Here is a 15,489-nt window from a genome sequence, read left to right as displayed (position 1 = left end):
TTGCATTGTGCTTCTGCCCATGCAATTTCCTAGAGCTCAGAGGCTAGGTATATTAATGGTACTATTAATAGTATGATCCTTCAGTTTGTCACTTCTGAATGTTGTCAGTGCAGCACTGAGAACAAAAGCAAGCAGTTTTTTAAAATGTATTTCACTTCTGACCAATGAGGTGCTGGTGATTAGCTAAGGAACAGTAAGCATTCAAATATTGGCCTTGGTGCCACTTGCAAAAGCAACATTCAGTTGCAATGAACCAGATGCATGAACATTGTTTACTGAAAGCTTTCTCTTGCCTTAGCTATTTTCTGGCCAAATTCCTGTACATCGCCATGGTGGTATTTTCTTAGCAATACACAACTAAATAGGCATACGTAGTGAATCTCAAGTAGAAACTGGACTTTTCAGCTGTGAGGCTAACTTTTCTTAAATGCCCAAGAACTCTTCTTCCAACGATGTCTGTGTGAGAGGCTGGGCCAACTGTGTGAGAGACCAAAATATAAGAACGGGGGGGGGGGGGGGGAGAGAGAGAGAGAGAGAGAGAGAGAGAGAGAGACTTGCAGTTATCTGGTTTCCTGGCTACAAACTAATTGCAAGTATTCTGCTGCTGAACACCAGCTTGTGAAATGATGCAAAAACATTTGTCATAAACAAAATACACCTAATTCTGAAAACTGCACCTTTTCACATGTGTTAGGCAGCTTTGCTGGTACAAAGAATAATAGATTCATGGAATTCTAGAGCTGGAATCACACTGGTCAAATTTGCATTTGATGTATGTAATGTCCAGTGCCTCACAATTATAGGAGCAGCTTTTTTCAGTTAACTGAAGAGTCAGTGGGAGATTTATCATGTAAAAACTACAGGATGTTCCCAGAATTTTGCAGTGACAATGCAGATGCTGATATCAGGTTGAGTTACTATCACAGCCTACAGAAAATAGGTGTTAAAATGGACATAGTGACAAGAGATCTATAGAGATGACACCTTGTCCTTTCTGAAGGATATGTGGGATAAAATTTAGGTAGATAATTACTATAAAGTTGCCTGTTGCTGTGGAAAGCAGACAAAAAATGTAGGTAGCCACAATGATCCATTAGGGAAAAACCCACAAGCACCAATATGGTAATATCTTTTTCAAAAGCCAATCAAAATGTCCCCAAGTTGTGAGCCAGCTCTTCAGCTCCCGAGACTCTTCCTTAGGCTTGACATTAAAACAAAACAGGGGCAGCAACAAAGGGGTGGGGAATGTGGGAATTATGGTATTACCTAAAGCCTGGAGTTTTCAACAGTATTTAAGATGGGCTGAGAGAGAAGTGGCACAGATATAACTGGAGGACCCTCACCACATGCAAGGCAGGTTGCAGAATGCAGGACAGCTGCTCCTTTATTTCTTAAAATATAAAATCTAGTTGTTCCTCAGTCCCTCATGCTAACACATAATTTCAAAGACAAAGTGGGCACCAAGGTGTGTGACGACAAACTGGGAAGGAGGCCTGGGCAGGCCTCAATTTATCCCCCCCCCCCCGGAGTGGGCCCAAGTGACGCCCGTTAGCCAGTTGGGCCCGCCCCCCTGGGGAATTGCTGCATATGCTTGCCTGCAATTGGCTGATCTGCAGGCAGGCTGCAATCCTCCTTAGTTTGGTGTCCCCAGGCTGCAATGCTGCCTGACTGTTAAAGGTAAGCTGACTTCCCACTGACTTTAATTAAGATCCTCAAATGATCACTATTTCTTTTGGCGGGAAAAGGAAAGACTCCCAAAGAATGGAAATAATTGGATGCGCTAGACCATTGTACCTAATTTCATATCATCGAAGTTCAGAGAAGAATAGTTGAACTTTAAATATGCATATTTAGGAGCCCTACTGGTAGAAAAGCATATTGTTGCATTTCTCTGTAAACCTTGGCACCAGTTCTATAAACAGAAGTGTTGCCTTTGGCACAAGGCAGATTTCACCAGCTACTCAGTAGCTACTACCGGGACTCGTATGATACGGGTGGGTCAATCAGCCTCAGGAGAATAGCAGGTGGTTCTCTCTCACCCATGCATCCATAAATGTTGGCACCATTCATCAGGAAGAGAGCAATCTTGGCTGCAAATTACATAAATGTTGTTGCAACGACAGCCAATAAACCCAATAAAATGTCAATGACCTAGGAGTGAACAACTTAGTGGTCTTAGGGCATTAAGGCTACCTGCTGCATCAAATGATGACAAACTGCATCTTCTCTCATATGTATTATCTGATAATAAGAAGAATGCTGCATTAACATTACCGTATTTTTCACCATATAGGACGCACTCTTTCCCCTCCAAAAATGAAGGGGAAATGTGTGTGAGTCCTAAGGGGCGAATGCAGGCTTTCGCTGAAGCCTGGAGAGTGAGGGGGGTCGGTGCGCACCGACCCCTCTCGCTCTCCAGGCTTCAGGAAGCTATCCGCTAGCCGTGGGAGACGCAGCACTCCCACGGCTAGCGGAGAGCTTGCCTGCACCCAGAAGCTTGGGGTGCTGAGCTCAGCACGCCCCAAGCTTCGGGCTTCGCGCAGCGCTCCACTCCGCTAGCCGTGGGAGAGCCGTGCGAAGCTCTCCCACGGCTTGCGGATTGCAGCCTGTTCTGGGGGCTTCCCCCGCCCCCGCACCTGGGGGGGAATATTTTTTTTTTCTTTATTCCCCCCCCAAAAAAACCTAGGTGCGTCCTATGGGCCGGTGCGTCCTATGGGGCGAAAAATACGGCACTTCATACAAAGAAGCCCCGAAGCAGCTTGTTGTGGCAATCATATCTGACATCTCAAGGCTCAGTAAAGGACCAGGGTGGGGGTGGGAGAGAGGCTCTGCTGTGTCCCAAACACCCACACTCCTCCTGCATCTGCTATGTGGTTATATTACTGTCACACATCAGACAAAACTGAAATTGGTGGAGCATAAGGGCGCCTGTCTCTGCTGGATTATGGCCAGTGTCTCTTTCGCAGCCAAAATGTTGTTATCATTGACCGTTTCTAATCAGAGCCATAACTCACGCTTTATATTGAGAGACTTATTCTTTACATCTGTTTACTGGTTTATTGTCCAAGCAGAGGAAAGCCCTGTATAAAACTTCAAGGAACTCCTCTGTCATGAGATGCAAGATCCAGATAACTGCAAAATATGTGTCACGTGGATACCCCTGGTGTGCAAGATTTTTCTTTTACAAGCTGCTGCCACGGGGAGCCCTGAGCAGAATCGAGATCATGGCACTGGGGCGGAGGGAGCTTTGCCCTTGGTTCCCCATGCTATTATAATCCTGGTCAGAGTTGGTCCCTACAGCTGCTGTTCTCCATCGGAGCACAGCAGCTCTGGGAGCTTTGGCTGAAGACTAACGTTGCACTCCAGGGTCAACCACATTGAAAATGTCACATGTTATTTGGCCCTTAGTGTTTTATGGGGAGGGGCCACCACTCCACCTTGCATGTAGAAGGTCCCAAGCTCACTCTCTGCCATATAACAGAGAAACAAAAAAAGCATTTCAGGTAGCAAGGCTGGGGGAGACTATCACCTGACATCCTGCAAAACCAGAGCAGTCAAAAGAACAGACAATTCTGGGTTACCAGACTAATAGTCTGATTTAGATTCAAATAAACACAAAAGAGTTCCATGATTTTTCCCTCTGTAGTTTGTTTTCGTTTTGGCTATTATTTCAGTAGCCAATAAAAGACATGGAGCCAGATTCAACTACAGTTGTACCTTGGTTCTCAAACGCCTTGGTACTCAAACAACTTGGAACCAAACACTGCAAACCCAGAAGTAAGTGTTCCGGTTTGCGAACTTTTTTCGGAATCCGAACATGCTCCGGTTTGAGTGCCGCACTTCCGTTTTGAATGTTACACTGAGGTCTGTCTGTTTTTGCTATTTATTTTGCATTTTTGCTCTCTCTTTTTTTGTGACTGTGTGGAAACCAGCTCATCTACTGATTGATTGATTGATTGATTGATTGATTGTGTGATTGTAGTACATTGTTTAATGCTTTCATTTTATGGATCAATGGTCTCATTAGATAGTAAAACTCATGTTAAATTGCTGCTTTAGGGGTTGTTTTTAAAAGTCTGGAACGGATTAATCCATTTTGCATTACTTTCTATGGGAAAGCGTGCCTTGGTTTTGGAAGTGACTTCCGGAACTGATTAAGTTTGAGAACCAAGGTACCACTGTACCTGGTTCTGTTAGCAGAAGCCAGCACAACATAGTTTTCCACCCCTCTGCCCATGCCTCTCCCCAATCCACTCTGGAAGGTTGGGAGAATCTCTAGAACAGCACATGGGGGAAGGCGAGTGAAGGGTCATTCCTTAGCACTATGTTGAATCTTCAGGAGGAGCGAGGAGGAAGTCCCAGTGCGCTGGTGGGAGTCCTTGTGCTGGCTTCCGTTTTCTTTTTGAGGGTGTTGGAGGAGAGGAAAGTTATTTTGCGCCAGCAGAAGATGGTTGCATGAGTGGAACGGCACTGTTGGATACAACCCTGTGACTCCACTTATCACATTATACAGCTTTGTACAATAAATATGCATAAGAAAGCTTCCGTTCTTATGAATGTATCTGAAGAACTATATCAGAGGTGACACAAAAAGAAGTTTCAGAACTAAAGGAAGACTTAAGAAGTCATGGGGGCAGGATGCAGTACAATCCTAAGACTAACATCCCATTAAGTTCAATGGGGCTTATGCACATACTTTCGACTTAACAGTGCATGCTTTAAAAATAACAATAAGAGGGGCTTATTCATAAATAACTATTCATAGCACTGCAGCCAAAAAACTTGCAACTTGTAAATTGAGCCCCCTTATGAAACACGATTTGAGAAAGGAGGAAAAATATCTGGGGTTGTTGAATAACTTCTAGCTGTGTCAGTGTGCCAGTAGAAATAATTAAAGCTAGAATGCTAAATATAGAGAAGAACAAGGCTTGCTGATCAGGGATGAGCATGGTTTCTGCAAAAGGAAGTCTTGCTCCAAGAATGTTTAGAATACTTTTAAAATATCAATAAACATGTGTACAGCCATGATGTTTGGGTGCAAAGACTCAATTTTGGGGGGCAAAGTTCCTTATTTAAATATTCTTTGGGAAACTACAGCCATAGGATGCAGATAGGCTTCTTTTTTCTTTTCTCCTTATGAGAGTCTCACATTTTTATGGCCCTGGGTTGCAGTGCGAGTGTCATTTCCCCTACATTCAAGGGAATTAAAGACTTCGTTTCACGGATTCATAAAGAGAACAGAAACCAGCTGTTACATCCCCCCATTTCTTGATTTGGGGAAACATTTGGATATGGTAGTACTGAATTCGGTTTTGTAAATGGAATAAACCAACAAAAATGTTTTGATTCCTCCCCGGCTGCCTGAAATGTGTCTCTATGAAGGGCATGGGGAGGGAAGAGGAAGGGAAAGGGTAAAGGATAACAATTGTCTTAGCAGAAAGAGTTGGGGTGGTGGGGCGGGGAGGGGGGGGTTGGAAAAGGCTGCTGAGCTTTTGCTTTCCAATCCTGAAAGAATAGTCCTATTACTCTCCCCAAACCTCAGCCCCCTCCCATTCTCTCACCCCCTCCCTGGAGAAGAATTGGTCACTGCACAGCTGTGCAAGAGAGAAAAATATATTTATATATATAAGAGAATCTGCCATTCTGAATTGGTTTGTGGGGCTGGACAAAACCTCATTGTGTGCTTTATCTGCCCAGAAGAGAATGGGCCCACAGTCTTTGCCTGGCAGGGCCTCTGCCTTTGGTTAACTGTGGTCAGATAACTGTAACTTCATTTAGATACTGTAATGTGTGTGTGTGTTTGAGGCATTATATTATTGATTGTGAGCACATCTGGAGAAAAACAGAAATATTAATCCTCTCCCGGCCTGTTCAGAAGAAAAAAGGGAGAAAGTTTAGAGGGTTTGCAAACCCAAGTTAAAATTAAAGTCTGTAGCAATTTCCCCCCTCTTCCTTCCTTTCTTTTTTTTTGAAATATATATCTGAATAGATTTGACTGACAAAGATGCACCATTAGGGAGATGTCTCTGAAAAAAACTTGGACCCAGTGCTAATTGCATTGATTCTAAACCTATTTACTCGGAAGCTACTTGCAGGGAGTTTACTGGGACTTACTTTCTACCATAGCAAGCACGCTTGCATAACATCTATGCAGAAGTGAGTCACCAGATCCAGCAAGGCTTATCTGAAACAGAAGGTAGAACGTTCAGCAATGAACACAATAAGACATTTTGAAATCATTTTTGTTTTCATTGTTTTGTCTTTTACCTGTATTTCCACACATGCTATTTGCATTTAGTAAATTAGAATTAGAATTTCCTCTATGGCAGTTGCATGAGACACACGATAATGTCCTTTCTTTGAGTCATTTCTCTCAACAATGTAAACCTGATTTCAGGTTAGACTTGGATATAGAAGTTTGGGTGCCCTATTGGCTAAGTAAACCCTTTGCCACCATTGAACTGAGTACAGTATGGACTTTTACAGTATTACTCTGTGTTAAATGCATGTCAGTGTAAGGTCGTTTTGCTTCCTATCTCAATATTTGCATTAGTAAAATAAAATTACTTCAGCAAGGCCCTTATACCATATTTTGGCTTGGATTCCAAGCCACCTTACCCTTGGAACACCCTCCTTTCAGATGTCAAAGAGATAAAGAACTATATAACTTTTAGAAGACATCTGAAGGCAGCCCTGTATTGGGAAGTTTATGATGTTTGATGTTTTGTTATGTTTAGATATATTCTGTAAGCTATCCAGACTGGCTGGGGAAACCCAGCCAGATGGGTGATATATAAATAATAAAATTACTTTTATTACAGTATCATCATCATCATCATCATCATCATCATCATCTCATCAACACAGCACCATAGAAGGTGATAATCCCATTCTCCATGTTGAGTTTTGCGGTGTGCACATGCATTTCATGAGAATTTCTCTCCTGCCTACTTGAAGTGGCTTACAATATACGGAAAATATAATAAAACAGACAAGAGCTACAAAGAATGGTTGGAAGTATTTACAAGTTTCTACCCAGGCCTTAGTTATTTTCATTGCTACTCTGCTTCTGAATCTCTGAGTCACAACAGATCTCAGAGGAAACAACTGTGGTTCATAAATGGCTGTCAGAGCAGCCAGTTCTTTGCCTCTCGCAGGCCAGGGCTTCTTCATGCAGGCTGTGGCTGCTTCTGTGTCTCTTGCAGCTTCTGGCTCTGGGAGCAGATTCAAGAAGCACTGGATGAGCAAAGATATGTCTTCAAAGATGTGTGCGCATATGACATGCACATGTGCATGTACATAGTGGAGTGTCAGTGTTCAGCCTTGGCCAGACCTTAAACATCAGAGAAGTGGAGCAGGACCCTCCAGCAGATCACCATGCTGCCAATGACCACAAAGAACCAATGTTTCCAAATATCCCTGCTTGAGAGCTAGAGGTCCATACAGCAGTTGCCTGGGTTACTGGTCAGCACTGTCTCTCTATGTCTCTGTTTCTCCCTGTCTCCAATTTCTCCAAGAGCAGAGGAGTCAGAAAGTCAGGCAGAAGCTTCAGAGCTGTCTCCAAAGTACCTAGTTAGTAGCACATAAGGCTACTTAGATGTCAGGGGAAGAACCCATAGAAGCACCTGCCTAGATGAGGGTCTGCCTGTTAGTCAAGGCGGGGTGAAGACTCCTAAATTCCTATTTTGAGCTGCTTTGTTGCTGAAGCAACAGCTCCTCCGAAAGCTGCAGCTTTATTGAACTGAGGAAACAGACAGGGAAGCTCTTAGCTTCAGCAGAGTTGGTAGAGTATTTTTTGCCTCCATTTTGCTTGTTTGTTAAGTCACTGGTTTATGTCATTAACTTACATCAACTTGAAAAATCCAAGAAATAGGGAAGGAAAAGAAGTCAGATCTGAAAGAGAGGAAATGTAAACTTTTACAATCTCTTAAAACATCTATAGATTCATATAGTCATCGAGTTCTGACTTGAAATTGTCCAACAATGGCAACAACAAAAAGCCTGCCTCATTCAAAATTAGTTTGTAGTTGTATCTGCAGGTCATTCCAAAGTATGGCTCATGGGCTGCAATAGTTGGCTCCACACCATGAAAAACTATTTTGCACCTGGTTGATGGACCTCGGGGTTTTGATGTCTGCCTATATACATACCGTACACCTTCTTGTGGCTTAGATGCCATGGCTGGTTTGAAGAAGAAGAAGTTCAGTAACAGACAGAAGTGAAGAGCGCCTGTCAGTCTTCTCTTCTCCAACCTAAACATACCCAACTCCTTCAACCATTCCTCATAAGGCTTGATTTCCAGATCTTCTTGGTCACCCTCCTCTGCACATGTTCCAGCCTGTCAATATGCTTCTTAAATTGTGGTGCCCAGAACTGGAGATACAATAGCCATCTTCAAATATCTAAAGGGCTGTCACACGGGAAATGGAGCAAGCTCTGGAGGGTAGGACCGGAACCAATGGATTCAAGTTACAAGAACAGAGATTCCTACTAAAATCAGGAAGAGCTTTCTGACAGTAAGAACTATTTAACAGCGCAACAAACTCTCTTGCAAGGTGGTGGACTCTCATTCACTGGAGATTTTTAAGCAAAGGTTGGATAGCCATCTGTCAGGGATGATTTAGTCTCTTCCAGGGTCTCTGTGATTCTATGTGAAGGTGAGTCAAAACAAGAATCCTGTAAGTTGACCCCCTCGTCCTGAAAAAGAGCTCTCCATTCTGCCCCCCCCCAAAAAAAATTCTGGTGGTGAGATGATCACATGAACAAGGGTGAAAACGTTCCCTTCCTTTAAAGTGACAGCCACCAGTGTAAAATATAGTTTATTGCCATAAGGGGACGGATTATATTGTGCTGATGTGGAAAAAAATCCCTTTCACCTTCAGTGGGCAATGAATCAGATGGGCGGGGAAAGAGGAATGTGGTGTGGGTTTTCTGGAGATACAAACTGTCCTTAAAATTCTGAAGGTCATCAGCCTTCAGACACTAGCCATGTATTAAGATTTGAAGGAGGAACTGAAGGGGGTTGTAGGAGGCAGATCTTTACTTGCATCTATGTAACAGAAAGTGCTCTGAGCTATTATTAGGTACCGCAATTGCTGTACCAAACTGACATCTCATGCTAGTGCAGCAATTCATAGCCAGACTGGACATTGGTTGAGTAACATGCCATTGTTTCTACTTATCGGAGCTGGAGGAAAGTAAAATATGCACGTGTACCTGCCTACAATGTTGCTCAAATTCATTTTAATCTTTAGCTAATTTTTTATTAGCACAGGATCTCACTGATTAGAATCTCTAAAATGTAACTTCTGAAGAAATAATCGGCTGTAACCCGTGGAAGTGAATACAGCCACATGTATGTTTACTTAGAGAAAATCTCACTTTGTTCCATGTAAGAGGGCACAGAAATGCACAACCAGACTTAAAAGGCTGCTATCCTAAACTCACTTAGTGGTGCTCTCTGGATGTTGGAGAGTGCCTCCCTCCAAAGTTCAGGGGTGATGGGAACTGTAGTCCAGGAACATCTGGAGAACACCAATTCGGCTCCCTCTGTACCAGGAAATCAGTCCCATTACCCTTCATAGGTCTAATTTTCAGGTAAATATAATGTGTGCATTTACCTGAGAGTAAATGTGCACTGCCTGCAAGACAACTACTCCAATATAATTCATTAAATTCCTAAAATAATATCAAGTTCTAAGGAAGCTTTTATTTGAAATCCTATGCCTGGAGGGTAAATTCTTTCTAGTATTTGGCAGTCACTTCCAATCACTGTATTACCTTTCTAAGGTCCCCACATACTATTTTACAAGTGTATGTGGAAACTAAAGGTAACTTATGAATGCTCCAAACCCAGGTTTGCTAAATCATACCCTCTGGGAGGGTGGGTTTTGTGGTGGCTCTCTTTACAAGCTGAGTAGCAAATACAGATATGCCAGTGTGAGTGACCCTAAACTGTAACTCTTCTTTATTGTCTGCCTTCTGCTCACCCTGTTTGATTGGGCTCTATTGTGTGTGTGTGTTGTGGCCATGTTGATTCTCCAAGGCAGCTTTCAATACCATGAACCATAAGGGTACAAATGTTGGATGTGTGGGCAGGATGCCCCGTAAGACCCTCCCCCCCATGCTGTTCATGGACAAAGGTCTCCCTCACTATGACAGCTGTGCAAGATTCAATTTATATCCTGCCTCTCTCCCAAGGCGGCTTACAACATTTTAAAAACATCATTACAAAATATGAAGTAATAAAAGCAAACTAGCTTCCTGAAGTACCGTATAAAGATAGTACAAAAAAGAGTGGCAGATAAAATTGATGAACTATGCTGAGATAGCAAAACTGACAGGAAGAATCAGAAACCAGGAAGGTCTTTAATAAAGAATGGGGAAGGTTTATAATTTATTTGAAAAACTATTGCAAACAATTACATACATTGGTAGGATTGACAGAAAACTTGTAGCAAAAATTTGAACTATGGAATGACAAAGGATTTATAAGAATAGAGTTATGAAAGAGATGCCAAGGGGAAAATCATTATATTAAGATCCACAATTGGGGGGGGGGAGTCAAAGGGGATTATATGTTTGTTTATGTGAAATAAAAAATGCAAAAAAAAAAACCTAGCTAAAAACAGTAGTTAGAATACAATAAAACACATTTAGAAAGAGCATTATGATACCAATTGGAGAGTGGAACCTCGAGTGCAGGGTGGCTAAATGTGGCCCACGGGTCCTATCTGGCCCTCGGAATGCTCTCCAGGCCACAGCCTGCCCTGGCCCTACTTCACACCCTCTTTGAATGTTTTTGCCTGGATGGAATGTGTCCTTCAATGATGTCTCTTGTTTGAATGGAGGATAGAAAAAGATGTGCAAGATTGTGTGGAAACTATCGCTTACTGTACAAAGTTAAAATTCACATTAGTTGCTCTATGCACTCTTGCTTCTAGCCCTCCCTGCCCACCACTGACACACATATGCCCCCCAAAATGAATGCAGTCCTTGCGCCGGCAAAGGTTTCCCTCCCCAGGATTAAATGATAATTACATGCATACATTTTTGACTCAGAGCTACACCATATATTCAAAGCACATCCTGACACACATTAAGAGCATATGACTCCCCCCCCCATCCTGGGAACTGTAGTTTGTTAAGGGTACTGGGTGCGAAGGAAACTACCGTTCCCATAACTCTTTGGGGGAAGTCATGTGCATTGAATGCACTTTAAATGTCTGAACTGAACGATCCCTCTCTCAGATACCCACGTGTGTTCATTACACAAAAATGTGGCAATCTAGATCTGCCGCTTTCGGGTCCGGGCCACTTTTGCCTATTCCTCTGAGCGGCGCCCCCGGCCTAATCGTACCCTGGGCGGGAGGGGGGGGTGGCGCCGCGGGGCAAGGCTTTAAGGCGCTCCCATTTTGGAACTGGAAAGGCGTAGTATAAATCCTTCGAGGAATAAAGAAGCCAATAAACAAACCTTCGGCGGGGGGGGGGGAGGAAACCCCATGCCCGCCGTAACCCTGCGGAGGCCCTCGCTGCTCGGCGCGCCCTCTAGCTTGGCCCCAGGCAACGCCAGCTCCGGCCGGCGGAGTTGCAGGAGCCCTGGAGGCGGCCGCGAGAGGAGCGGGAGGCGGAGGCGGCGGCGGCGGGGAGAAGGGGCGGAGGGCGTGAGGGGAGAGGCCGGGGCGTCCGCACAGAGCCAGAGCGCAGCAGCGGCAACAGCAGCAGCAGCAGCAGCAGCCCGCCGAAGTTGAGTGCCAAGCGGCGTGGAGAGGCCGGTGCGCGGCGGCCGCCGGGGAAGGCTACTGGGGGCGCGTCTCCCCGGGGGAAGCGCGCCGGCTCCCGAGCAGGAGGAAAGGGAGCAAGAGAGAGGGCAGACTCACCTCAGCGCCAGCGGGTCAAGCGGGGCCACAGCCCGGGCAGCGCGGCCGACAGCAGGGTCACTTGCGGGGCGCGCGCTCCGTTCCACTGCTCGGGGCGCCCTGGCCGGGGGGATGCCCCCCTGCGGGCTCGGAGACTAGCCCGGCCGCTTGGTGCATGGCACAGCTATGGAGGTGGTGGACGAGAAGGAGGCTCTGCGGCGCTTCTTCGAAGGTAGGTGAGCGCCAAGGCGGCGCACGCGGCGCGACGGGACGCCGAGCTCGACGCCCGCGCCGTTCCTCGTTCCCCCTCGAGCGGCGTTGTTTATTCGGAGGTCCGCCTCGAGAGCTTCCCCGACGGCGCCGCGTGCCCGCCGGTGGCCCCCCTCAGCGCGACGCGCGTCGGGCGGCAAAGTTTTGTGAGCGAAAGGGTGCGGGGACTTCTCTGAACTGCAGGAAGTTTTGACGAAGGGGCTGTTGTTTTTAAAAGGGTTTCAAAAGTTGTGACGCCGCAAACGTCCCTCCAAAGACCGAGGGCTTCCCGTCGTGGCTCTCCGAATGAGGGATCCGGGTACCGATTCTGCACCCAGGCCAAAGAGTTGTTGCCCTAAAGTTATTTTCTCTTTCTCAAAACACACGTATAAAGTTCACTTTTCTCTCTCACTCAGAAAGGTACTTTCCAGACTTAATCAAAACTGAGAGTAAGAATCTTGTGGTGGTCATTGACAGTAATAAAGAGATAGATGGATGGAGTAAGAAGAATCCATGAAGGAAACTATATCTCATGTTGCAAGTACCTTTTAGAGCTGATCTTGTAAATGCTCCTGTTTGCAGGTGTGTAGGTGTCCTGGGAGCCTTACAGAAATGGGTTGAGGACTAGGTGAATTGGACACATATTGAAGCTTTCACAAAAGGGGGGGGGGGAGATCGTTGCCAAATTGTGTGATAAATTCCAGAGAGGCACATGTGTCATAAGCAGTTGTGTGAATTGTCCTCAGTCGTTGCCTCTCAGACAAAGAGGTCTTCCAGACATAAGCCAATGAGATGCCCAACTTCTTCTAGTTCAAGGCCTTGTTCATTGCTCTGCCTTCATTACCTTTCCCCAAGGGCGTAGCCATGTTAGTTTCTTGTAGCAAAAGCAATCCAAGAGTCATATTGTACCTTATTATTCACCGTCCCACCATGTATTCGTAACATCCCGTATTGTGTCTTTGTCACGAATTTTAATTGTTAGCAGCTGTTTGGAGTACCAGTCTTAGCAGAAGAGCAGTTTATAAAAATAAATGTCAGCCACCAGTACAAAGCAGGGTACTGGTGCCTTTTCCTGTAGCACACAGCCAACCGCCACAGGTGAAATATCAGCATGAACCTATTCTCCACTGTGTACATGGGAGTACATGCATCAGACATATTTGTCTCCACTTTTTATTTGTCTACACTTGAAAGGTATATTCCTAATATATATATTTTAAAGATATGTGAGGGCCAAACTGCATGTTACATGAGAGGGGGTCATGTGTTTAGATCGTCTGAGTTTCCCCCCATTTTTATAATGCACCTGGGAATTTCTAAATTGATTGGATTTGTGATCTCTGATTAGAAAATGGGATGTTTGACCCTTTCCTTGTTATGGTTTCCCAAAATAAGTACCACCCAACCCCCCCTCCTTCCCTGAAGCTGCTATTAGTCCCCACAGGAGAAAAGTGTGTTATCGTTGTTGCTGCTCTGAAAAGCCAACAGCAGCCTGGAGAGTGGTGCCTTTCAGTAACCATTTAGTAAAATGTCTTGAAGTCTTGAACTTGAGCATTGGTTTTTTAGAAGGGAGCATAATGCCTGTTGCCTTTGGGAATCCTTTCCCAGTTTTTCTATCTCCTCTTTGTGTATCCCCAACATCACTTCCCTTATTTCTACATTTGTGTTCTGTGTTTCCTATTTTCAGCCCTGTATCCTTCTCTTTTCTATAGTTCCCCCATTCCTGTGATTTTTCTTGCTTTTTTCCCTCTATAACCTTTCCATACACCTTTTTATTTGTGGTTCCAGAGTAACTGGCGAAACTGCCTTATTTTTTACTAATGATGTTCCCTTTGCACATCCCCAGATGTGCTGAAATTCTGCACTTCAGATCTAACCACCTTTACCTATTGCACATAGGGATATTATCCTGCACAATTAATTATTAAGACATGCCCAGTACACTTCTGTTGTTGACAGGCTGAATGGCAGTATAATCTTCCACGGACTTAAGGGTCAGTTTAATACATTGATCAAGCCTGGGATTTGACATCACTTTGCACTCTTCCTTTCTTCTGAGAGTTAAGCACACTAATGATGTTGCCAACGTCCTCACATGCTGTGATGTGGCAGATTAACCTGAATGCAGGTTTATGTAGAAGTGGTAGAGTACAGTAACAAAGCTGTCTGTGGAAGCATGTAGAGCAGACCTTACGGGTCCACAAACCAAACCCTAAAAATGTGCTTAAGTCATAGCTGCCCTTCATCAGATGACCTGTGTGTAATTGTGAACTGACGTAGCCTAGTGGCTAGGAGTGCAATCTAATAAAGCCCCTAGTTCACTGGGTGGCCTTAGCCATGCCTTTTATTTTCTCATCCACAGCCTCCCGTCTTCACATAGGGATGATAATACTGGCTTGCTGTACAGGTCTCTTGTAAACATTGCTTAAGATAAAGTGTTGTGTGACTTTCTCTCGACCCTTGCAGTTTGGTGCAGTATATAAATACAATTATATAACAAAAGATTCAGCCTCGAATGAAAAAGAAATTTCACGTTTATGAACAATTTTTGCAACAATTCTTATTTTGAGTCCCCTCCTTAAGCTTGTGTGGTTTGGAAGGACTCGAGGCTGAAACAAAACCCCATCAGTGCAAGATGGCTTAATATCAGTAATTAAAAATGAACGTAGTCTGTATCCTCTTCCATCTTCTGTTTTCCACCATGAAGCCTCCTTTTGCCTGAAATGCTTTAACATGTGAGTAGTGAAGAGTTGTCGAATTGATCTTTATTAAATGACAGACTGACATGCAACAGACTAACAAGGCTAACCCTCTGGAATTTATTAAAAGGGACTGTTTTTATGTCCACTTAGCTAGATTGGCAGTATGTAGCTGTGTTTTTAGTTTGTCTAATGCTTAGGCACACTTCATAGTATCGGCTCTTCCTGACTCTTGTTTTTGTGCCTATTCAGCCTAGCAGTAATAGTGCCTAATTTTGAAAGGGGCTACAACAGGGGTCAGCAACCTTTTTCAGCCATGGGCCAGTCCACCACCCCTCATATCATGAGGTGGGCCGGACTATATATTTTTTTGGGGGGGAGGAATGAATGAATTCCTATGCCCCACAAATAACCCAGAGATGCATTTTAAATAAAAGGACACACTGTTTAAATATAAACACACTGATTAATAAACAAACAAACACTGATTGAATAAATAAAAACACACTGATTCCCGGACTGTCCGCGGGCCAGATTGAGAAGGTGATTGGGCCACATCCGGCCCACGGGCCTTAGGTTGCCTACCCCTGCCTCCACAAAGCTGTAGCTTTGTGCCAGGGTGACATTTGGCAGATATTGCTTGCTCAACAAAGAAAACGGGTGGGGTGTGTGGAAATCCTTAA

At 44.5% G+C, this 15,489-nt stretch overlaps 1 protein-coding gene and 1 long non-coding RNA gene across 5 annotated transcripts in view; both read left to right on the top strand.

Moving 5' to 3' along the window:
• Window positions 1-557: 557 nt before the first annotated feature.
• Window positions 558-5,350, top strand: LOC308572622. The gene is made up of 2 exons (XR_014001831.1): window positions 558-1,677; window positions 3,675-5,350. It is a non-coding gene; the product is annotated as an uncharacterized lncRNA (long non-coding RNA).
• A 6,326-nt stretch (window positions 5,351-11,676) lies between these two features.
• The window catches only part of MYRF (myelin regulatory factor), a 97,753-nt gene continuing 93,940 nt past the window's right edge, over window positions 11,677-15,489 (top strand). For 3 of the 4 annotated variants that reach the window (XM_081205897.1, XM_081205895.1, XM_081205896.1), the window contains exon 1: window positions 11,678-12,090. In XM_081205897.1, the coding sequence (XP_081062023.1) occupies window positions 12,045-12,090 (46 nt within the window). In that variant the 5' untranslated portion in view covers window positions 11,678-12,044. Of the gene's footprint in view, window positions 12,091-15,489 lie in introns of all 4 variants that reach the window. The other variant, XM_081205894.1, reaches the window with a different exon arrangement.

Source organism: Podarcis bocagei, assembly GCF_964188305.1.
Source record: "Podarcis bocagei genome assembly, chromosome: 1".
Classification (NCBI taxonomy): domain Eukaryota; kingdom Metazoa; phylum Chordata; class Lepidosauria; order Squamata; family Lacertidae; genus Podarcis; species Podarcis bocagei.
This window is presented reverse-complemented; position numbering and strand designations above follow the sequence as displayed.